General features: G+C 50.9%; 2 protein-coding genes across 2 annotated transcripts in view; both read right to left on the reverse strand.

The window, feature by feature from the left end:
• Nucleotides 1-268: 268 nt before the first annotated feature.
• LIMD1 (LIM domain containing 1) overlaps nt 269-24,649 on the reverse strand; it is a 46,551-nt gene continuing 22,170 nt past the window's right edge. The window contains exons 3-8 of the mRNA XM_060204916.1: nt 19,999-20,066; nt 16,502-16,564; nt 5,323-5,453; nt 4,858-4,909; nt 2,624-2,692; nt 269-1,491 (exon numbers count right to left, since the gene is read on the reverse strand). Coding sequence (XP_060060899.1) covers nt 1,354-1,491; nt 2,624-2,692; nt 4,858-4,909; nt 5,323-5,453; nt 16,502-16,564; nt 19,999-20,066 — 521 coding nt within the window. The 3' untranslated portion in view covers nt 269-1,353. The remainder of the gene's footprint in view (nt 1,492-2,623; nt 2,693-4,857; nt 4,910-5,322; nt 5,454-16,501; nt 16,565-19,998; nt 20,067-24,649) is intronic.
• Nucleotides 9,561-9,949, reverse strand: LOC107522957 (large ribosomal subunit protein eL39-like). The gene has a single exon (XM_060204814.1). It carries the CDS (start codon nt 9,895-9,897, stop codon nt 9,742-9,744), a length of 156 nt encoding a protein of 51 aa, XP_060060797.1. The 5' UTR covers nt 9,898-9,949; the 3' UTR covers nt 9,561-9,741.

Here is a 24,649-nt window from a genome sequence, read left to right on the forward strand (position 1 = left end):
CGTGGAAGTGGCCTAGAGACCTTGCCAGCGGGGTGGCCCTGCTCAGCCACTGCTCAGCACATTGACGTACAGAAAGCTGTGCCTCCCACCTTCACCTGGAATCTTCCCAGCCGACCTTTGCTTCAGATCACAGAGTCCTGGCCGGCCGAACCTGGCCTGTGTGAAGTCAAGAGATTCCTAACATATCCAAGAAGGTACCCGAGAGCTAACTTCCTCCTGAAATCTGAGACTTGGTGAAACTCTGAACTGTGAGGTATTTGTGTGTGTGTGTGTGTGTGTGTGTGTGTGTGTGTGTGTGTGTGTGTGTGAGAGAGAGAGAGAGAGAGAGAGAGAGACTGAAAGTGGAGGGAAAAAAAATTTTTTGAAGAAGAAGAAGTTGAGAAAACAGACAAAAGCAGTGTACCTTATAATGATTTCTTGAAAACACAATATCTGTGCCAAGAACTGGGCAAAAGAGAAACCTATGAACTGAATATAATAACTTATCCTGCAGCACACACACACACACACACACACACACACACACAGCCCTCGTGCTGGCCTAGCAGTGTGCTCACACACCACCTCCCGGCTGTCACGAGGGCGGGCTCTCAGGATGTGGGCAGGATTCCTAAAGCGCCCATGCTCAGTCAAGACAGGTACGTGAGGTGTTTCCACATAGGATCCTGAGACTTGCCTTAGTAGGAGAACTCCAGAGTCACAGACTCTAGAAAGTTCTACAAGAGGAGGAGGAAAAAAAAAAAAAATTAAACACCTGGTGCCTGCACCAAGTTCTTTCCCCAAAGCACACTCGGCTAAGACGGGGCCAAGCTCACCAGGCTCCCGGCCGCCTGGAAGGGAGTGAAGACACATGAGCCTACTCAGAGGAGACCCCATGTCTCATTTCAGAGCTGGGCTGCGGCTCACCAAGTATGTTAGACCCAATCCCCCTGCCTGAAAAAGCACTTAAGCTCTGGAGTGGAAGCGAGTCTTCTTAGACCGTTCGGGGTATGTGTGTGTGCAGGGTGGGGGGTGGTGAGGGGTGGGCTGTTTGGGTGCAAGGATCTTTCTAGCTGGGGGGGGGGCTTTCACTCGCAGTGAGGCAATCTCCCGTCACATGTCACACTCTGGCTGGCTGCAGCTGCTTCCTGAGTGACTCAGTGCAGACGTGGCGGCAGAGAAAGGCACTTGGGAAATGCAGGCACGGGCAGGTAGGGCTCACTCTCTGGCTCCGGGAAAGGACCCCGTGCATGTCTTCCCCACCCCACCCCACCCCACCCCCATTCCATCGCAGCGACCGCCGGTTTCGGTGAGCAAGCTTCTCTTGTATATCCCCGGCTTCCTGTGCGCCGAGAGGCCCGGAGGCTCCTGGGGCTAGAAGTGGTGCTGGTGGAGGGCAGTGGCCGAGGGGCCGGGCTCCAGCCTCTTGATGTGGCAGGAGTGGCAGAAGAGGCGACCGTCTAGGGGGAAGCAGCGGTGGCCGTCCTCATCATTGAGCTCTAGCCCGCAGTCCTGCAGTGAGGCCGACGTGTCAGAGGGCAAGACCCCACGGGACATACACACACCCCAGAGTCAGCAGGGGACGCTGGGTGGGCAGCGCAGCTCCTGCCGGGTGGGGTGCTGACCACGCCGCCCACACGGGCCACGCGGGGCAGGCTGGAGCTGGGGTTGTGACGGCAGTGTAAGCACACACCAGATCTCCCAAGACTGGGGACTGAAAAACTCATAAAATATGTCAGGACAGAACACTGAGGACCTGTGGAGGACATTGTGACATTCTGGGTCTATTGAACTGAATAAAAAATCATTACAAAAACTAACCTCGGCCTGGGGAGACAACATCCTGCTTCTGCAAAAGACTTTGATGCCTGAGGCTCTGAGGTCCCAGGTTCGGCCCCCAGTTCCACCATCAGCCAGAGCTGAGCAGGGCTCCGGTCTCTAGCTCTCTCTGTGTATCTCCTCCACTCTGCGTCTCTCTCATTTAAATAGATATTTCAATAAATCCACTAAATATGTTTATACCAGCCAGGGGCATGTCAGTTGGCGGGGGGGGGGGAGGGGGGAGGGTCTAAAGGGGAGGGGTCTGCAGGGTTTCTTTATTATTATTATTTTTAATATTTATTCCCTTTTGTCACCCTTGTTGTTTTATTGTGGTTACTGTTGTTATTGATGTTGTTACTGATGTTGTTATTGATTGATGTTGTCATTGCTGGATAGGACAGAGAGAAATGGAGAGAGGAGGGGAAGACAGAGGGGGAGAGAAAGACAGACACCTGCAGACCAGCTTCACTGTGTGGGAAGCAACTCCCCTGCAGGTGGGGAGCCAGGGGCTCGAACCGGGATCCTTACGCCGGTCCTTGTGCTTTGCGCCACGTGCGCTTAACCCACTGCGCTACCACCCGACTCCTGTCTGCAGGGTTTCTAGGGTTCTGCTGAGAAGGAGCTTTCAGCCCGCAAGAAGAGCTGTGACACACCCAGATGTCTGCATCTGCTCCAACCTGAACCCACAAATCAGGCTGCACCCCTCCTCCCCCTGGTCCCTGCTGGAATCCTGCACCCATCTCATGCCCCAGTCCCCACCCACAGGAGCTGGTTTTCTCCTGGGCTTCCAGGATGCGCCATGGGGCTGGCAGGGAGGGCCTACCTCACAGTGGTAACACTCCACGTGGTAGTCTCTGTCCATGGACACGACTCGGATGGTCTCGTCTGAGCCCTGGACCAGGGGAGAGCAAGACCAAGCCATCAGGGGGTCTGCCGGGCTGCATGTGGGGCAGGGCAGGGCAGGGCAGGGCAGGGCAGGGCAGGGCAGGAGCGGACGACACTCAGAAGAAAAGGACACAGTCAGCAGATGAGGGGAAACAGGAGGAGCCAGCAGCCTTCCCAGAACATCAGTGTCTACACTGCACACAAGTGCCCACCAGGACGCTGCTTTTCATGAAAGAAGTTAAGGGGTATATGGTCCATGGAATACTAACTACTCTGCAATTAGAAAGGACGATACCATGTCCTTTGATGCAAGAGGGATGGAGCTGGAGGGGATTATGCTTTGCAAAATAAAGAGGTGAAAGACAACTACCAGATGGGTTCACTCATTTGGAACCTCGAGAACTAAAACACACGAGTCTGCAAGAAAAAGAAAAACAAAGACACAGAAGTAAAAGACCGCCTCTAAGACGGTGTGAGCGCTGTGGTGCTTTCTGCTGGGGTGGGGTCAGAGAACTCTGAGCGTGGGTGCATGTGGAGCTATGCCTGGAACCTTGCAATCCTGTAAACCACTAGTAAAGAAAATTTTTTAAATATTTATTTATTCCCTTTTGTTGCCCTTGTTTTATTGTTGTAGTTATTATTGATGTCATCATTGGATAGGACAGAGACAACTGGAGAGAGGAGGGGAAGACAGAGAGGGGGAGAGAAAGACAGACACCTGCAGACCTGCTTCACCGCCTGTGAAGTGACCCCCCCTGCAGGTGGGGAGCCGGGGGCTCGAACCGGGATCCTTACACTGGTCCTTGTGCTTTGCGCCACCTGCACTTAACCCGCTGCACTACCGCCCAACTATAATGAAAAACAAAACAAACAACAATAACAAAAAAAAAAAAAAACCCTGTTTTCTGCTCACCTTGTAGTCTGGGAATTAATACCATGTTAGAGAGTCTGACCTGGTTTTAGGAACATACAAGGCACGGGGCTGGAGAACCGGCTACTTGGTGAGGACACCACATACCTGAGTGGGCATGTTAGAAGGACATTTCTTTGGGAGTTGGGCGGTAGCACAGCGGGTTAAGCGCACGCAGCACAAAGCACAAGGACCGGTGTAAGGATCCTGGTTCGAGCCCCCGGCTCCCCACCTGCAGGGGAGTCGCTTCACAGGTGGTGAAGCAGGTCTGCAGGTGTCTATCTTCTCCCCCGCCCCCGTCTTCCCCTCCTCTCTCCATTTCTCTCTGTCCTATCCAACAACAATGACATCAACAACAATAACTACAGTGATAAAACAACAAGGGCAACAAAAGGGAATAAATAAATAAATATTTTTTAAAAAGGACATTTCTTTATCTGCAGCCAGGACCTCACCAATGTGTGATTACAGTGCTCTCATCTTTTCATCCAGAGAAACAGACAGACAGACAGACAGACAGAACCGTACCATCACAGCATGCTCCTGTGCATAGCCCCTCCTGTTAGGTGGCTTAACTCAAACCAGGGTGGTGCACATGGCCTTCCCAGTGGGTTATCTCTCTGGGCCCAGAAGGTGTTCTTTTAATTTTTATTTATTTATTCCCTTTTGTTGCCCTTTTTGTTTTATTGCTGTTGTCGTTGTTGGATAGGACAGAGAGCAATGGAGGAAGGGGAGACAGAGAGGGGGAGAGAAAGACAGACACCTGCAGACCTGCTTCACCGCCTGGGAAGCGACTCCCCTGCAGGTGGGGAGCCGGGGGCTCGAACCGGGATCCTTATGCCGGTCCTTGCGCTTCGCACCACGTGCACTTAACCTGCTGCGCTACCACCCGACTCCCCAGAAGGTTTTTTTTTTTTTTAAAGATTTTATTTATGAGAAAGATAGGAGAGAGAAAGAACCAGACATCACTCTGGCACATGTGCTGCCAGGATCGAACTCGAACTCAGAACCTCATGCTTGAGAGTCCAAAGCTTTACCATTGCGCCACTTCCTGGACCGCAATGGCAATCAATTTAACTGTTACCTCTATACAGGAAACATCTGAGTAAAGTATCTACTGAAAAGCTACTCAGGACCACAGAGGTAGAAGGTAGAAGGTATTTTTTTAAAAAGTGCAGAGACAGGACACCAATCTGGTAAGTAGCCCCAGGAGATGTTCACAGTCTTGGAAGCCCCCGGAGCAGGTCTGAAAGGTATCTTACCTCAGGAGGGAGAATGGGGAGTCCACAGGCTGCACACTTGGGGGCCAACACCCTGTGGGGAGAAGCAGAGGAGCAATGAGTGGACAGCAAGCACTTTCTGGACGGCCAGGGCAGATGAGACTTGTGCCTGGAGCCTGCAGAAAGCCTCCCTCACGGGGCCCTCACACCTCCTGCCCACAGCCTGGCTCAGCCTCCGGGAGTGAAGCCAGTGACCTGAGTCCATTCCCTGTGGAGTCAGGTACAGGCGGGGCCGTGGGGCCTGGCCAGTTCTTGCTGAGGCCTTTTTTTTTGGTGATTCCTCAAGCTGTTCCTGTCTGCCCCAGGACACCAGAGGCCCTGCTCAGGCTTCAGAACCAGTACGCCGTGGCTGGGCTGGGGAGATGGGGTAGCAGGCCTTGTAGACGCTCCTGCCTGGACCCAGGCTTCACCCCGGCCAGACCTGCTCAGAGCTCCCGGCCTCCTTACTTGTGGTAATCCCGGACACAGTAGATCTTGTTCTCGGAGTCCACAGTGAAGGGCACCCCGTCCAGACACTCGTTGCAGATGACGCAGCGGAAACAGCCTGGGTGGTAGGACTTTCCCAGGGCCTGCAGGATCTGGGGGGGCAACGGAAGAGGGGGGCAATGGAAGAGAGGCCCGCACTCAGCCAAGGGAAGGAAGGGCAGGGAGAAGGGAGAAGCCCTGGGACTTGTTGCAACTATGTTGCAACTATCTGTTAGGGCTAGGGAGATTGCTCAGGGGAGCAGAGTGCAACTTTTGCAAACCTAAGGATTCAGGTTCGATCACTGGCACCACAAATGCCAGAAGAGTACTCTGGTGTTTTTCTCTCTCTCTCAATAAATTTTTCCCCTGTCAAGGCTTTATGTCTGCACAATTCCACCTCCCTGGCACTTCCCCACCACCTCACCAGCCTTCTTTTCCCCCAGGCAGAACATGAAAGACAGAGAGAGACACAAAAGGGAAGACACCATAGCACTGTTCCACCCCTTGTGAAGCTTTCCCTGTGCGTGGTGTTTAGAAGTGAAGTTCAGGGGGCTGGGCGTAGCGCAGCGGGTTAAACACACATGGCGCAAAGCTCAAGGACCGGTGTAGGGATCCCAGTTCGAGCCCCGGGCTCCCCACCTGCAGGGGGGTCACTTCACAGGCAGTGAAACAGGTATGCAGGTGTCTGTCTTTCTCTCCCCCGCCTGTCTTCCCCTCTTCTCTCCATTTCTCTCTGTCCTATCCAACAACAACGGCATCAATGGCAACGATAATGATAACCATAACAATGGTAAAACAACCAGGGTAACAAAAAGTAAAAAATGGCCTCCAGGAGCAGTGGAGCACCAAGCCCTGGCAATAACTCTGGAGGCAAAATTAATTAATTAATTAATTTAAAAAGAAGTGAAGTTCTGGCTTGAACTTCGGCATAGTAAAGTGTACATTTGAGATACATATATTTTTTAATCTTTATTTATTTTGAATAGAGACAGAGAGAAATTGTGAGGGAGGGGGAAATAGTGCGGGAGAGAGACAGAGAGATACCCTGCAGACCTGCTTCACCACTTGTGAAGCTTTCTCCCTGCAGGTGGGGACCAGGGTCTTGAACTCGGATCCTTGTACACTGTGGTATGTGCACTTAACCAGATGTGCTACCGCCTGGCCCCACATTTGAGCTACCTTTCAGCTGCTATAAATAAACAGCAATAAAACAAAATAAACTAAAATTTACATCCCTGGGCCCCACTCATATCCCTGCATCTGAGACTGGTACACCCAGCAGCTGGCATTTTCACAAAGCAATTCTGACACACACTAAAGTTGGAGAGACTCTGGTTTGGTTTAAAGGCGGCTGGAGATTTTTCTGTGACTTGCACAAGTCTCATCTGCCTTCGCCTTCCAGAACGTACAGATAGACATCTATCAGCCTCCCGGAGCCCGGCCACATGGTGCTTTCACCCAGGCAGAATAAGGGGGCTGGGGGCTGAGGCGACCCTCGATGGTGCATCTGTGAGGCCTCGGGATAGACAGGCCATGTTCCGGTTCCTGCCACCGCTTTGCCCTGCATTTATAAAAGCCAAGGCCAAGCTGCAGCCAGGAAGGCCAGGCCAGGACTGTGTGCTACTCCAGCTTTCAAGCTTCCTCTCTCCCTTGGGGTTTCACAAACCTCAAGGCACCCCTCCATCTATATAAAGGTGCCCAAGCAGGGAGGATAACCAACTGAGCTTCCAAAGTCAGTTGGCAGTGCAGAACTTGGAGCACATGGAAGCCCAAACCAGTGCTATCTTGGCAGAGAAGGAGCCTTACACTCAGTGAGCCTGGCCCACGCCAGAAGTCCAGTAGGGAGAAGGTGCCATTCTGCTACTTTCTGAATAGTTGTAAAATTTTGCTTTATCCCGAGGAAGATGGGTCCTAATATTGGAGCGGCTTGGAATGTTCCTACTCATGACCACAGAATGTGAGCTCAGATCTACAGGGATGCAGAGGTCACACAGGCTCCTAAGCTGAATATGGGCCTCAGATCAGATCAAATTGATGGGGTTTACAGTCAACAATATTTATACCCCTTTCCCATACTTGGGAGCTACTCTCTTCCCTAATCCAGCTTTCTGATCCTTTTTCCAGCCATGACATCAACTCCCCAGACAATAACTTGGATCTACCTGGATATCAGATTTCAGGCTCGGGGGGAAAAAAAAAAAAACTAGTATAGCCACAGGCCCTTTGGAATATAACTAAAATATGCCTCCTAGCTATTTACAGAACAGAGACCCCCCCACCAACTCTTCATCTGCACTACTCTAGCTTTTAAGTTCATGATTAGTCAACAACTTGTTCAACTTTATATGTTAACTCTTTTTTTCAGCCACCAGGTTCCAGATGCCAGCATGATGCCAACCTGAGTTCCCTGGGCAGACAACCCCACCAATGTGTCCTGGAGCTCAGCTTCCCCAGAGACACACCCTACTAGGGAAAGAGAGAGACAGGCTGGGAGTATGGACCGACCAGTCAATGCCCATGTTCAGCGGGGAAGCAATTACAGAAGCCAGACCTTCTACCTTCTGCAACCCACAACGACCCTGGGTCCATGCTCCCAGAGGGATAGAGAATGGGAAAGCTATCAGGGGAGGGGATGGGATATGGAGTTCTGGTGGTGGGAATTGTGTGGAGCTGTACTCCTCTTATCCTATGGTTTTGTCAGTGTTTCCTTTTTATAAATAAATTTAAAAAAAAAGAAAGAAAAATGTTTATTATTGTCGCCCCTTGATAATCTCTAGAAGAAAAATAAAGTACACAATTGGCCAACAGCTATACTCATACACACAAACACACAAATATTTATATCAACGTATCAACTACAGGGCAATTATTGTCTATATGACAACTTTTATTAGAATCATCAAGCAAGCAGATGCAGTAAAACTCGAGGCTGACTTAGACACCACTAAAACCCTAGAGGCCTTTGCTCTCCAGCTTGAAGGCAGATCCCATGGGCAAATGCAGGGACAACAAGGGATGCACAGTCCTCCAACAGCTGAGAGAATAGCAAGCTCGCCAGATAAAGGGCTACGGAGGCTGGAAAAGGGTAAGAGACTGACTCACTTAATGATGATCTCTTTGGTCACTACCAGGCCACCCCATCACCTGGGGCCCAAGTCAGGGAGTCCTGGGATTCCCCCAGATACTATGGGCCTAGACCTCTAATAGATATTAGAGGTCAGATGGGCCCCAGGTCAGATGGATGGAGTAAACAGTTAATGGTATTTATATACTTTCTTCAAGTTTGGGAGCTACTCTCTGCCCTGACCCATCTTTCTAATTCCATTCTCAACTCTGACTACATTCCCAGACAATATCTTCGGCCCACCTCCATGTCAGCTGTCAGGCTCAGGCAAAAATCACTAAAGTCATGGGCCCCTTGGAACATACCTAAAATAGATTTCCTAGCTTCTTCCCACCCTAAAACCCCTGCTCTCACCTGCCCTGTTGCTATTCATTAAGCATTTTGTCCTGCCACTTAACTTACTGCTTTTTGGTCATCAAATTGCAAATACTGTCATGATGCCATCCTGACCTCCCTGGGCAGACGCCCTCACCCATGTGTCCTGGAGCCTCCCCTCCCCAGAGCCCTGCCCCACTGGAGAAAGACAGAGACAGGCTGGGGGTGTGGATCCATCTGCCAACACCCATGTCCAGTGGAGAAACAGTTACAGAAGCCAGAACTCCCACCTTCTGCTCCCCAAAAAGAATTTTGGTCCATACTCCCAGAGGGGGAGAAACGTTAGGGGAAAACTACTAGAGGGTTCTTTCTGTCCTATCCAACAACAGCAGCAGCAGCAACAACAATGGAAAAAAGATGGCCCCCAGGAGCAGTGGATTCGTAGTGCAGGCCCTGAGTCCCAGCAATAACCCTGGAAGCAAAAAAATTTTTTTTTTTCATCAGGACCCAGAGACAGAAGAGGAAAAAAGAAAAAGCAGTTGGAAGTAGTAACAGGTATCTCTACGCCTTAAAATGGAAAAGGAGAAAAGAAGAAACGGCCATAGAAGAAATGGGGGTGGGGGGATATAGGTGGATGGACAGCTACAGAAATAATAGTCAACCCATCTCTGGGACCTTGGGAGAATCACTGCCGTTTCCAATGGAGGCACTGGAGACGCAGAACTCTGGTCGTGGGAATGGTACCCTGTTATTTTGTAATATTGTACATCACTAATAAAACTTTTATTTTTTATTTTATTTTATTTTTTCAAATAGCTCACATATTTATTATTACTGAGTCAGGTAACAGGAAGAGATACAAGGCTGAGTGGGGTCCTAATCAAGTGTGCAAGACAGAGCTCCGCTCAAAATCCTAGCAGTCTCTCCCAGCATAAACATGTACGCATCTTAGAGAGGAATCCTTATAGAGCCAGCTTTGTTATTCTCCAGTGTCTCCTCTTGGAGTTGTACCTGATCTTATTACCAGTTTTCAACCGAATCCACTGAGGAATAGGACGGTTCTGCTTTGGCTTCTTAGCCAGGAAGCGCTTGATTCTGAAAGTCTTGTGGGAAGACATGGCAAAGACAAGTCAGTCCGCCACCACGATGGCGGAGAAAAGGAGAGAAAGCCTAATAAAACTTTAAAAAGTGTTTTGTTTTATGCGGGAGAACACCTGGTCTCACTGTGCAGACACGGAGCCCCCCCCCCACCCCCGTGTTAGCAGAAGGGGCTCAGCCAGGTGACACACAGTCGGCAGCAGGACTTCTGCTGGAGAAACACTAATGGCGTCTTCAGGAATCTCTCTTCGCATTGTTCCAATTTCTGGTGGTAGTCAAGGGCTACTCCTCAGGTTTTTAATTTTTTTTCTTTATTCTATTTATTTATTTATTTATTTCCCCTTTTGTTGCCCTTGTTGTTTTTATTGTTGTAGTTATTATTGATGTCGTCGTTGTTGGATAGGACAGAGAGAAATGGAGAGAGGAGGGGAAGACAGAGAGGGGGAGAGAAAGACAGACACCTGCAGACCTGCTTCACTGCTTGTGAAGCGACTCCCCTGCAGGTGGGGAGCCGGGGGCTCAAACCGGGATCTTTACCCAGACCTCTGCGCTACCGCCCGACTCCCTCCTCAGTTATTTTTTTAAATATTTTATTTATTTACTTATGAGAAAGATCGGAGGAGAGAGAGAACGAACCAGACATCACCTGCTATGTGTGCTGCCGGGGATTGAACTCAGGACCTCATGCTTGACAGTCTACTGCTTCATCCACTGTGTTACCTCTCAGACCACTATTTCTCAATTCTTTATTTACTAAAGGGTTTTGAGTTCCAGAGAAGACCCAGGTTCAACTTCACATATCCCTTGTAGTAGACACTGCCTCCAAAAAAGAAAAAACTGTTAATTTCCTTCCCTTCTGATATATACAGGCCAACATTACAAGAAATAGAAGAAAGAAAAAGAAAAAGAAAGAACTAGAGGACATTCTGCAAGCCCTTCCTCCATACCCCTTGAATCTAAGCTGGCCTTTTTGACTATCTTTGATCAACACAGTAGGGGGGGAATTAATAATGTTTTGAGATTTCTCAGGTAGAACTTAAGAAAACTAACAGATTCGTCTTCCTTTCTCTCTTGCTACAAGGAAGTTCAAGGTAGCAGCTGAATAAGATGAGTGGCCCCAGGAAGAGAGGCCTGGAGGGGGGAGCTGGCCTTGGCCGCCAGCTGTACAAATGGATGAGGAACTCTGGCCAGCACCACCCAGAGTGAGAGAATCACTCTGCTGAGCCCTGGCCTCATTCTGGACCCACTGAGCCATGACCCAAAAGGGGTCACTGGTGTTTGAAATCCCTACATCTCGGGGCAATTTAACCTGTCAGAACAGATTAGCGAAATCCACGAGAGGACGAAAGATGGCCAGAAGTAAGGGTAGGGGCCAGTCACATCCCTTCTTCTTCTAGCGTTTGCCCTTCTTAACCGTAGCCAGTCAACAGCGTCAGGTCGAGCCTGATGTAAAGTTTCGAGACCTCCTTTGAATCTGGAGAGGTGGCAGTCGTTGACTATGTGGGTCGTAGTCTGTCTGGAGCTGCAGGGGCAGTTCGGGTCGTCTCTGGCTCCCCAGCGATGGAACATAGCGGCGCACCGGCCATGGCCTGGTCGATAGCGATTGAGGAGGGCCCGATCATAACGTGCCAAGTCAAAGCCGGGTTGACGCTCGCAGGGGTCTGTGATGAGGTGTTTGTTCTTGACCTCAGCTGACTGCCAACTCTGTTTCCAAGAGTCTGGAACAGAGAAGTTCAGTGTAGGCGTAGGAGACCAGATTGGATGACGAGACGTCAAGCGTTGGACAGGGTGGGCGAAGATATCGGCGTATATTGGCAGGTCTGGTCGAGTGTAGACGTGGGAAATGAACTTAGATGATGCCGCATCCCGACGAATATCTGGCGGGGCGATGTTGCTAAGAACTGGCAGCCATGGAACCGGGGTGGAACGGATGGTTCCAGAAATGATCCTCATGGAGGAATATAATTTGGAATCGACCAAGTGGACATGGGGGCTACAGAACCATACTGGGGCACAGTATTCTGCAGTGGAATAGCATAATGCCAGAGATGATGATCGTAGTGTGGAAGCGCTCACGTCCCATGAGGAGCTGGCCAGTCTTGCAATGATGTGATTCCTCGCGCCCACCTTTGCTGCAGTTTTTATGAGATGTTCGTGAAATGACAGGGTGCGATCGAGAATAACGCCAAGATAGACTGGCTGGGCTTCATGCCGGATTCTCGTATCGTCAAGCTGCACATGAAGCTCACGTGAGGCCGAGGCATGGTGTAGATGGAAAACAGATGATACCGTTTTTGCAGTGCTAGGGATTAGTCGCCGTTTTTTACAGTAATCAGGTATCAGAGACATGTCTTTCGTGAGTGTTTCCTCGAGGATGTCGAACTTGGATGCCTGAGTTGCACAGCAGATGTCATCGGCGTAGATGAACTTCCTTGAAGAAGTTTCTGGAAGGTCATTGATATAAATATTAAATAGCGTAGGAGCCAGAACAGAGCCCTGGGGGAGGCCACTTGAGACAAGTCTCCATCTGCTAGACTTGTCACCCAGATGCACCCGGAATCTTCTGTTTTGGAGAAGAAACGATATAGTGTTGGCCACCCATGGAGGCAGGCATCTTGAGATCTTGACTAGGAGACCACGGTGCCAGACAGTGTCATAGGCTGCTGTGAGATCAACAAAGACAGCACCCGTCTTTAAATTCTTCTGGAATCCATTTTCAATGTAAGTTGAGAGGGCCAGGGCTTGTTCGCAGGTAGATCTTCCTGGGTGGAAACCAGCTTGGGTGGGTGATAGGAATTTCTCTGTAAGAGGAGAAATACGTGACAGAAGCAGCCTCTCAAGGAGTTTGTCACACACGGAGAGGAGAGAAATTGGTCTATAGCTGGCGGCCAGTGTTGGGTGTTTCTTTGGTTTCAAAACTGCTATTATCTTCGCACGACGCCAAATTTTGGGCATAGATTCGGATTCCAAGATGTGGGACACGTCCCTAAACACAGGCGTCACTCACCTCAGAAGCAGTGAGTCAGGCAGAGTGACAGGAAAATCAAGAGCAAGTTCTACTACAGAAACGGGCTCAGCAGTCTGGGGACACTTGACTTGGGAAGGGCTGGCTCCCAGCAGCCTCTCAGGGTGAGGGTGGAGGCCCGGAGGCCCAGGCAGGCCTGGGTGCCGATGAGGACACAGCCGTCACAGACCTGCACAGAGCCTCCTCCTGAGCAGACTCTTTCTCTGTGCACCCTTGTTTGTCCAGCATTAAGCCAGCTCCTCCTGCTTCACCCTGCATTCCTGATACTATGGCCTACTTACATAATCATTGGTTTGCCTGAAAGATCCCCACCCATCCCATTCCTTTAATCTATCTTCTTTCTACCCTCAAGACCCTCCCTGCCTACAAGGTAATATTAATCCCACCAGTTAAAACACTCGCAACAGTTGCTAAGGAAGTTTCTACCTTCCCAGCCCACTTCTGCCTTTCTCCACCCCCTTTCCTAGCCATTTCCATTTCCGACTTGCCACTTCCGGTCCTACCCTATAAAAGCATTGTCTCTCTGATCAATAAAGACACTGCATTACCACTCTGCCAGGAGTTCAACACTCTCTCTCTCCTGCGTGGCTGAGTGAGTAGCAGCCCAGGCTGGCTCTGGTCGAGTTCTCTCCAACCCAGAGAACACACGCTCGGGAGGAGGCACCCCCAAGCTAGCCCAGCACGTGCCATAGGCAGGTCAGCATAGACTCAACCAGTGAGCACTCACGGCCATCAAAGACAAGCATGAGAGTGTTGGCAGTGTCTCTATCCACAGTCAAAAACTAGAAATTGGGGGCCCGGCGATGGCACAGCAGGTTAAGCACACGACACAAAGTACAAGCACTGGTGGCAAAGATCCCAGTTCAAGCCCCCAGCTCCCTACCTGCAGGGGAGTCGCTTCACAAGCAGGTCTACAGGTGTCTGCCTTTCTCTTCCCCTCTCTGTCTTCTCCTCCTCTCTCCATTTCTCTCTGTCCTATCCAACAATGATGACATCAACAACAACAATAACTACAACAATGGAAAAAAGATGGCCTCCAGGATCAGTGGATTCCTAGTGCAGGCACCAAGCCCCAACTGGAAGCAAAACAAAAACAAATAAACAAACAAAAAAGAAAAACTAGAAATCACCAGAAGGGTTGATGAACACACTACTCTCTCCTCACAGGGGAACTGCACTCAGCAAGAAAGTGTATGAACACAGGCAAGAATTCAGAGAAATCTCAAACACTTCTTCCCTTCCTAAGGAGGAAACAGAGGCCCAAAGGGGCCCAGACTGGATGACTCCATTCACACGGAGCTCCAGGACGGGCAAGAAGGACCTGGAGCAGCAGAGGGGATAATGGTGGTCCTGCTGTGACTGTATGGGGGGGTGGGGGGTGGGGTCCTTGTCTGGGAAAAGGACAAGAAGGAGCTTTCTGAAGGTGGGGACAGAGGGAATATCCCAAGTCTTATCCAGGTAAGACAGTCCATGTGTGTGAGGATGTGTCTAGAAACTCTCTCGGCTATCTACCTACCCATCACGTGCTGAAGGTAGATTTGCTGCTCAAGAAAGAGGTCAGAGAGGCAAGGAATCCGTGACTTGAGGTTTCTCTCCAGAATGGCTTCAGTGGATCCACGCAGAGAAAGAGAGCCACCAGATGATTCTCTAAGGCTGACCTCCAACAGGGAATCATCTGACCCCAAGGACAAGCAAGGCTGGTATACTCATTCACCTCAGCACCTTTCCTTTCTTCTTCTTCTCTTTGCCATCCGGGATTACTGCTGTGCTGCTGCCTCTATAACAACTCTACCACTTCCAGCTTTTTACCTTTCTTCCTTCCGACAGAAAGAAAGAAGGAGAGAGGAAGAGAGAAAGAGAGAGACACCTGCAGCATTGCTCCACCTCTTGTGAAGCTTTCCCCTGGCAGTGGGGACCGGAAGCTTGGACACAGCCTTATCCTACCAGAGGCACAGAGAGAAGCATGGTCCCCACGCAGATGCGCAGATGCTGAGGCCCAGACAGGCCCAGACAGCCAGTGGCTGAGTGGAAACGGAACACATGAAGCACGCTCCTTATTCCACTCCCACAACGCCAGGTACAGACCCTCAAATCTCCTCTGAGGAAGTGACCGACCCAGGAAGGAGATGGGGGTGGGGGTGGGGACACACCACCTTGTTCTCCAACTTTCTGCCCCTAACTTCAAGTGGCTGGTGTCTGCAGTATAGACAGATCGCTCTAGAATCTCACCTCGGACTTTGTGGGGGTCACAGAAAATCACAGGGAGGCCAGTGAAGGTCAGAGGCTAGAGGAACAAGCAGTATCTGAGGACAGTGCTGGTCAAGGCCGCAGTCAGGGGAGTTGAGGATGTTTAAAAAAATAATACACGGGGCTGGGCAGAGGTGCCCCCGGTTGAGCACACACGTTACAGTGCACAAGGACCCAGGTTCAAGCCCCCAGTCTCCATCTGCAGGGGAGACCTGCTTGTGAAGCGACCCCCCTGCAGGTAGGGAGCTGGGGGCTTGAACTGGGATCCTCGCCACCAGTGCTTGTGCTTTGTGTCGTGTGCTTAACCTGCTGTGCCATCGCCGGGCCCCCAATTTCTAGTTTTGTGAGAGGTGATGCAGTGTAGCAAGTGTCTCTCGATTTCCCTCTCTCTCTCTCTCTCTCTCCATCCCCCCCTCCCATCTCAATTTCTGACAGTCTATTCAATAAATAAGTAAAGATAATAAAATTTAAAAAATACATTAGAGGGGGTCGGGCGGTAGTGCAGTGGGTTAAGCACACATGGCGAAAAGCACAAGGACTGGAGTTCAGGATCCCGGTTCGAGCCCCCGGCTCCCCACCTGCAGGGGAGTCACTTCACAGGCGGTGAAGCAGGTCTGCAGGTGTCTGTCTTTCTCTCCCCCTCTCTGTCTTCCCCTCCTCTCTCCATTTCTATCTGTCCTGTCCAACAAGGAACAACATCAACAACAATAATAGTAACCACAACAAGGCTACAACAACAAGGGCAACAAAAGGGGGGGGGGATGGCCTCCAGGAGCAGTGGATTCATGGTGCAGACACTGAGCCCCAGGAGTAATCCTGGAAGCAAAAATAAACAAATACATAAATAATAAATACATTAGAACAATCAAGAGGGAGTGCAGTAGACTAAGCGTTGGATGCACCCTCAGGTTCAGTCCTAGCACCCCAGCATTGCATGTGCCGGAGTGATGTTCTGATTCTCTCTCTCTCTCTCTCAAGTAAGTCTTTTTTTAAAAAATATTTTATTTATTTATTAATGAGAAACATAGGAGGAGAGAGAAAGAACCAGGCATCACCCTGGTATATGTGCTACCGGGAATTGAACTCAGGACCTCCTGTTTGAGAGTCCGATGATTTAGCCACTGAGCTACCTCCAAGACCACTCAAGCAAGTCTTAAAGGCAGCAGCAGCAATAACCCAGAGTACGGGTTCTGTTGGAGGAAGCAGGTCACACTGCACTGCATCTGCTTTTCATAAAGCCAGCTGTACGTATAGCGCCGGCTGGGAAGCACTGTTTCCACTTGCTTATTTATTTTCTCGGACTGTCTCTCCACTTTCCCATCATCCCCGTGTGTTCCACTGCCCCTACTCACCATGTCCATGATCAGATGTCCACAGAAAAAACACCTGTCAGCAGACTGCTGGAAGCCCGAGTACTGCGATGGAAAGGGGATACCAGTCAGCCCCCGGCGGGGAAGAGGGCTCCAGCCACCTACCCGCCAGTCCCAGGGACCAGGAGCAATTTCTCAGGTGGGTCACTCCCTTCCTCGGGACTACACAACTGCGTGAAGAGCCATGGAGTGGCCAGTTTCTTCCATGGAAGCCATTCCAAACAGGACCACTTTCCCAAAGGCCGGCCGCTTCTGAGCAACCACAGCCTGCCGGCCGTGCAGACAGAGGCCTAGTCCTCGGCCAGTGGGGCTCAAACAGGTGTCCCAGGCGCCACTGATGAGGTGGGAGGTGGAAGTCCCCGTGAGCTTCACTGAACTGGAAACTCAGGGGACGGGGTCCTGCGGTCAGGGGCTTCACACACCCTTCCTGTGATCCTTTTTTTTTTAAAGATGTCATTGATTCATTTATCTTATTTATTTTAAAAAATATTTATTTATTCCCTTTGTTGCCATTGTTGTTGTAGTTATTATTATTGTTGTTGTTGTTGATGTCGTCGTAGTTGGATAGGACAGAGAGAAATGGAGAGAGGAGGGGAAGACAGAGAGGGGGAGAGAAAGACAGACACCTGCAGACCTGCTTCACCGCCTGTGAAGCGACTCCCCTGCAGGTGGGGAGCCGGGGGCTTGAACGGGAATCCTTATGCCGGTCCTTGCGCTTTGTGCCACGTGCACTTAACCCGCTGCGCTACCACCTGACTCCCTCCTTCCTGTGATTCTGATGCACAAACAATTAAGACACCACAGATCTGTTCCTTACAGTAATTCTTTTTTTTTGTTTGGTTTTTTTGGTCTTAAGGCTTATCGCTTGGGCTCGACGCCTGCACTGCGAATCCACTGCTCCTGCAGGCCATTTTTCCATTTTGGTTGCCCTTGTTGCTGTCGTTGTTGGATAGGACAGAGAGAAATGGAGAGAGGAGAGGAAGACAGAGAGGAGGAGAGAAAGACAGACACAGACACCTGCAGACCTGCTTCACTGCCTGGGAAGCGACTCCCCTGCAGGGGGGGAGCCGGGGGCTCGAACCAGGATCCTTACACTGATCCTTGCGCTTGGTGCCACCTGCGCTTAACTCACTGCGCTACGGCCTGGTCCCCAAGTAACTCTTAAAGGCAAGTGTCACAGCATTTCTCAAATGGAAGCAGAGGGAAATGGAGAAGTAAGGGACCGTATCGAGGTTAGACAGTCTGTTTAGGGAGCATGCTCAAGGCTGGCTCTGGCTAAGATGCCATCTCTTTAAGTGTCAGGTTCAGGGCTGGCAAGATGGCCCACGTGGCAGCTGTGCTGACCGTGCCCAGCCCCCGGTGGACTAACGGGAGCTTCGGTGATGCGGTGTCTTTCCCTTTGTCACTGCATCTCTATTTTTCTTTTTTCTTTTTTAATTTTTATTATTATTTTTTACTGGATAGAGACAGAAGTTGAGAGAGGAGAGGGAGATAGAAGGAAAGAGATGGAGAGAGACACCTGTAGCCCTGCTTCACCACTCGTGAGGCTTTCCCCCTGCTGTCAGGACTAGGGGTTTGAACCTGGGTCCTTGCGCATTGTAATATGAGCACTTAACCAGGTGTGCCACAGCCTGGCCCCTTCTCTGTCTTTCTATGGTGTTACTGTCAGAGAGAACATGTGATGCAACGAACAGAGAGGTGACGGGCCAGGCACACAGCCCGGCAGACTGGACGCCGAGAGGCCGGGAGGTGACGGGCCAGGCACACAGCCCGGCAGACTGGACGCCGAGAGGAGGGGAGGTGACGGGCCAGGCACACAGCCCGGTAGACTGGACGCTGAGAGGAGGTGGCCATGGGTGAGGCCGCACTTGGCTGTCACACAGCTCGGCGACTGAAGCTGGCACCACGAAAGCAAGGCCCAAAACCAAGGAGGAAATGACCCCTCCTGGCGTTGCAGAAATGGACCTCATTTTCTGCTGAGACTGGTTTGGATCTCCTGGTCTGTTACCGGCCAACAGGTCACAAGGAACCAACCCCTCCACCCACAGAAAAGACCGCCCAAGGCACCTTTGGGCCTCACAGTTCTAGTGCCTGAAACGCAGGGTCGGCTTAAGTCTGATCTGCGCCCACTGCTGTGAGACTGGGGGAACAAGTCTGCTCTTTCCTCCCCAGGAGTCATGGCAGCTGGAGAGGGGATTATCCACAGCACGAACCAGTGCCAGTGCCCGAGCTGCTGGGACAAAATAGACCCCCGGTGGGCTGGGGGGGGGGGGATGCACAGAACAGGAGCTTCCCAGTGTCGAGACCAGGGGACAGGAGGGCTGTTGGACTCTGGGCAAAGCACAGGCAAGACAAACTCAGCAAGAGATGCAGCACATGCAAAGGCACTGAGGTAAGGGGCTGTGCAGACAGCAAGGCAGCGGGTGAGGAGAAGCCAGGCTGGGCAGTAGTGCTCTGCTACATTCAAGGGGGAGCCAGGAAGCAGGAGGGGCCTGGGATGAACCAAGGCCCCCATTTTTTTAAATTTGTTATCTTTATTTATTGGATAGACAGAGAGACATTGAGAGGGAAGGAAAGGGAGACAGAGAGGGAGAGAGACTGAGAGACACCTGCAGCCCGGCTTCACCACTTGCAAAGCTTTCCCCCTGCAGGTGGGAACTGGAGGCTTCAACCTGGGTCCTTGTGCACTGTAACATGTCGCTCAACCAGGTGCGCCACCGCCCAGCCGCCTAAGGCCTAGCAAGGTGATACTTCCACGTGAGACCAGTGGAGTATGGCGACCCCCAAGGAGAGCTAAGGAAGGAGTGAGGGAGGAAGAGAGAGAAAGAATGGAGGGAGGAAAGGAAGGAAGGAAGGGAGGAAGGAAGGAAGGAAGGAAGGAAGGGAGGGAGGGAGGGAGGGAGGGAGGGAGCTGGGTCCTAGGCCAGAGGTTTAGGAAATGGAAGAGCGGGAGTTGGGCGGTAGTGCAGCAAGGTCGCAAGGACCAGCGTAAGGATCCTGGTTTGAGCCCCCGGCTCCCCACCTGCAGGGGAGTCGCTTCACAGGCGGTGAAGCAGGTCTGCAGGTGTCTGTCTTTCTCTCCCCCTGTCTTCCCCTCCTCTCTCCATTTCTCTCTGTCCTATCCAACAACGACATCAATAACAACAACTACAACAATAAAAAACAACAAAAGCAACAAAAAGAGGGAGTGAATAAATATTTTTTTAAATCTTTAAAGAAAAGAAATGGAAGAGCAGGAAGAAAAGGGAGAGCGACAGGAGGATAGGTGCAGTGATCCTGGAGCCCTTCCAAGCACACAGCTCTGCTGCTGTTCATGGAACCAGAGCCACCGCAGCCCCACAGAGGGAGAGCCAGGCCCCTTCCTCTGGCAGTGCAGGGGCCCAGCAAGACCACCTTCTTCTGCCACGTTGCCCCACCACAGGCTCCCACTGGCCTCCAGTCAGGTCTGAAGGGAGGGAAGGCTGAGGTAACAAACTCACCAGGAAGTCCTCCTCACAAAACACTTTGCCATTAACAAAATAGAAGGCTTTTCCTCTCAGCTTCCGGCCTAAGGGAAAAACACAAAGGCAGGGTGAAAAAAGAGATGTTAATATGTACTTTAAAAAATAGAAAAGATAAAGAAGTTTTATATATATATATATATATATATATTCTTCTTTTTAAACATTTTGTTTGTTTACACCACAGCAATGCTCAGCTCTGGCTTATGGTGGTACTGGAGATTGAACCTGAGACCTTTGGTGCCTCAAGCATGAGAGTCTTTTTTGCATAATCATTATGCTGTCTCCCCAGCCTGATAAAGTTTTTGAAATCTTTTAAAATATTTATTTATGAGAGAGAAAGAGAGAGACAGAAAGAACACCAGAACATCACTCTGGTACATGCAAAACATTGGGAATCAAGCTTGGGACCTCATGCTTGAGAGTTCAAAACTTTATCCACTGCCCAATCCCAAATCATGACAGGTTTTTTTTTTTTTAGAAAAAGGTTTACTTATTTATTATCAGAGCACTAACCAGCTTTGGCTTTTGGTGGTGCAGGGGATTGAACCTGAGGCTTCAGAGCCTCAGGCATGAGAGTCTCTTTGCAGAACCAGTATGCCATCTCCTCCACCCAAAGCTTATTTTATTCATTACATTTGAGACTTTGACATGAGACAGAGGAAAGGAAGAGAGAGGAGCCAGAGGGCCCCTGGGGGGTGTGTGGTGCTGGGATGGAGGCCTCCTAAACATACAGAAAAGCTTGGGCGCTGCTTCCGGAGACAGAAGCTGCCTAAGGGCAGACAGACAGAAGGCAGCAGCAGCGCCTGCTTGCACAGGGGAAACCCAGGGTGCTGGGGATCCTCCCGTAACCACTTCTAGCCCCTCCTCTCTGCAGAGAAAGAAGCCAGGGGACCTGGCAGAACAGCAGAGGCAGAAACGGGGAGGAGGGGTGGCCCTGTCTTAAGAAGTGCCAAATGCCTCCTCCAAGCATCTGGAGCCTTCTCTGACCTGTTCTGGAGAGGGGTGGCGGGGCCAGGAGCTCTACTGACCAGCTGTCAACTCACAGCTTCCTTTCCTTACGGTTTTGTTTTTGTTTTTTTTTATCTGAGCTTCAGACTACACGTATTGTTACGAGGATACTGAGTCTTCTTTATTCTTTCCCCCTCTCTTTATCTAAATGAAGTGTCCAGTGGTGGGAAAACTTCAAAGCCCCGGACTCTTGGGAATCAGCTTTTGGTTCTATACAGGGCAGATACTGTCCAGACTGACTTGGTCCTCAATTCCTTTGAGCCCCTGTGGAAGGTCCACCATCCCTCTGGGACGCTGGACTCCCGGATGAGAGAAGACTGAGCAAACTCCAGAGATTCCAAACCGCCATGAATTCTAAGCACTCAGGAACTCTAGCTCCAGGGGATCCGGGCCTTCAGCACCAACTATCACCAGCGAGGCAACCGGTAACAGCGCCTGAGACAGAGACGCCCCCCCCCCCCAATGCCGAGCACCCCCAGGGCACGCAGGGAGAGCAAGGCCGCTGGCAAGATGCCGCTGGAGGACAGGGCAGCCGAGGCAGGTCAGGCCTGGTCTCTCTTGTGTGGCTCCCTGGCCTGCCTGCTTTCTTCTGGCATCCAGAAGGCTTCAGGACGAGGGCAGACTGCTGCTGCCAACAGGGCCATGGGGGGAATAGAGGCCATCAGGACCCAAGTTTGAGCCCCGGCTCCTCCCACCTGCAGGACGGAAGTTTCATGAGCAGTGAAACAGGCCTGCAGGTGTCTGTCTTTCTCTCTTTCCTCCCTTACTTCTGTCTTATCAAATAAAATAGAAGGGGAGGGAGCCGGGCAGGGGCGCAGCGGGTTAAGCGCACATGGCACAAAGAGCAAGGACCAGTATAAGGATCCCTGTTCGAGCCCCCGGCTCCCCACCTGCAGGGGAGTCACTTCACAGGTGGTGAAGCAGGTCTGCAGGTGTCTGTCTTTCTCTCCCCCACTCTGTCTTCCCCTCCTCTCTCCATTTCTGTCCTATCTAACAACGACGACATCAATAACAACAACAATAATAACTACAGCAACACTAAAAAACAATGGCAACAAAAGGGAAAATAAATATTTTTAAAATGTCAAAAAAAAATAGAAGGGGGGGAAAAGGACAAGCTGGCCGCTGAATGGTGGATCTGCAGTGCTGACTCATGCTCCGTTCCCCACCCCCCAAAAACGCCATCAGGAAACAGGGCAGCAGAGAAACGAGGTCTCCCCACTAATGTGCAGCAAGCACCAAGCTTGGGCTCCGGGGCCGGCACCAGGGTGCAGACCATTCTAAGGCATTCAGCCTGGGAGTTCTCGTTTGGCTGGTTGGTTTTATCAGAGGGCAGTGCACCTGTCCTCTCACAGAGGAACACCAGTGAGATGCAGAAGGCCGGGACTGTCCTGGTGTCCTGCGCACAAGCAAGGACTTTCACTTCTGACAGAACATCAACAAAGATTTATTTTTTGTATTGCATTGCTGCCACTGCATATTTCCTTTTTAAAATTATTTTATTTTATTTCGTTTTGCCTCCAGGGTTACTGTTGAGACTTGGTGCCAGCACTATGAATCCAAAGCTCCTGGTGGCCTTTTTCTTATTATTATTGGATAAAACAGGGAGAAACAGAGAGGAGGGGACACAGAGAGGGAGAAAGACAGACACCTGCAGACCTGCTTCCCCGCCTGTGAAGAGACTCCCCTGCAGGTGGGGAGCCGGGGGCTTTGAACTAGGATCCTTGTGCCGTCCTTGTGCTTCACCCCGCCATGTGCACTTGACCGGGTGCGCCACCACCCGGCCCCGCCATTGCATATTCTGTAAGCTACTGGCAAGAGTGAGAAATGACAAACTCCTTAGAGAGAAGACTGTAAAATAGTGACGCCTTCCTCAGTGGGGCTGCCTGGGTTTAGCTCAGGCAAGAACTCTGAGACCGTGAGGAAATATTTATTTAGTTCCAAACTGTTAGCCTGAGAGGAACGGCTACATAAACACGTGCACCTGAGCAGTGAAATGTGGAGAGAGACAGTCCACTGCGTGGGGTGCTTGTCTCGCCAGGCACAAGGCTTGACGGGCCCACCTTCTGGAGCTGGCACCACATGGGAGAGGCCAGGAAAGCAGAGAATCACTAGTCTGCGGTCGGTCGGTCGGTCGGTCTGTCAGTCTGTCTGTCTCTTTGTCTGAATGTAAAAAAAAAAAGTGGCCCAGGAGGCAACCACGGCTTTCTGCCCACACCACCGCGTGCTCATGTTGAGGCTGAAGGCCTCGCAAGGCCTGAAAATGGTGTTACAAGTCTCCCAAGGGCCCTCGGCAGAGAAGAGGTTCCCTGCCCCTGCTCTGCAGGTTTAGAAACGGGATCCCACATCCAGACCTATCAGCAGAAATGCCTTCTGTGTTTCAAGGGCTTTAGCATATGCTGCCTGCCGCCTCCTGGACCACAATATATATGTGTATATATGTGTATTTTTAAAAAGATTTTATTTACTTATTCATGAGAAAGATAGGCGGAGAGAGAGAGCCAGACACCACTCTGGTACATGTGCTGCCGGGGATTGAACTCAGGACCTCATGCTTGAGAGACCAATGCTTTATCCACTGCACCACCTCCCAGACCACAAGATTTTTTGTTGCTGTTGTTGTTTTACCAGAGCACTACTCAGCTCTGGCTTGTGGTGGCCCAGGGGATTGAACCTGGGGCTTCGGAGCCTCAGGCATGAGAGTCTCTCTGCAGAAATATTATGCTGTCTACCCCCCACCCCATGCAGTTCTTCAGATGCTTAAAGACAAGACCACAAGTCACTACCACCTGATCTGTATCCTGTGTTGCCCTGTGATTTATTACAGAGCAATCGCAAATCCTTCCTTGCTAACTACTCTATGGAGGGCTCAACTAAGAATTAAGAAATAAAACCCGCCATACGTCCATGCTGGGAGCTGGCAAGGGTACAGGAAGTGGTTATGCCTGGGGGGATCACTGGAAACGGACCCTAGGATTACACTCAATTTTCCTTTCCTCTTGCTAAGACACCAGCCACACAGGCTCGATATTATCACCCCTGTTTTATAAACCGTGAGGCTCGGGTGGGCTTCCATGGGGGTGAGCAAACAGGAGGGCAACCCGGCTCCCTGCACAATCACTTCATTCTTGCTGAGCACACCTGGCTATGAAATCCAGTTTCCCTCTTGCTAACCAGAGAAGGTAGTAGGCTCCATTTCAAGTCTGATCTGATTATTACATGGAAGAGAGAGTTTCACCTGAGACAGAGAGAGGGGGGCATTTGAGCACCTGGCATCCACCAAGAACCTCAGGCATGAACCTGATTCCCCGGGCAGACGCCCTCCCCGTGTGTCCCAGAGCCCCTCTCCCCAGGGCCCTGCCCCGCTAGGGACAGACAGACACAGGCTGGGGGTGTGGATCCACCCGCCAACACCCATGTCCAGCGGAGAAGCAATGACAGAAGCCAGAACCCCCACCTTCTGCTCCCCATAGAGAATTTGGGTCCAGGCTCCCAGAGGGATAAAGAATCAGGAAGCTTCCAATGGAGGGGGTGGGATACGAAATTCTGGAGGTGGAAATTGTGCGGTACTGTACCCCTGTGAATGTCTGTGTCTTGTCAATCATTATGAAATCACTAA

The sequence above is a fragment of the Erinaceus europaeus genome, chromosome 12, assembly GCF_950295315.1.
Source record: "Erinaceus europaeus chromosome 12, mEriEur2.1, whole genome shotgun sequence".
NCBI lineage: Eukaryota > Metazoa > Chordata > Mammalia > Eulipotyphla > Erinaceidae > Erinaceus > Erinaceus europaeus.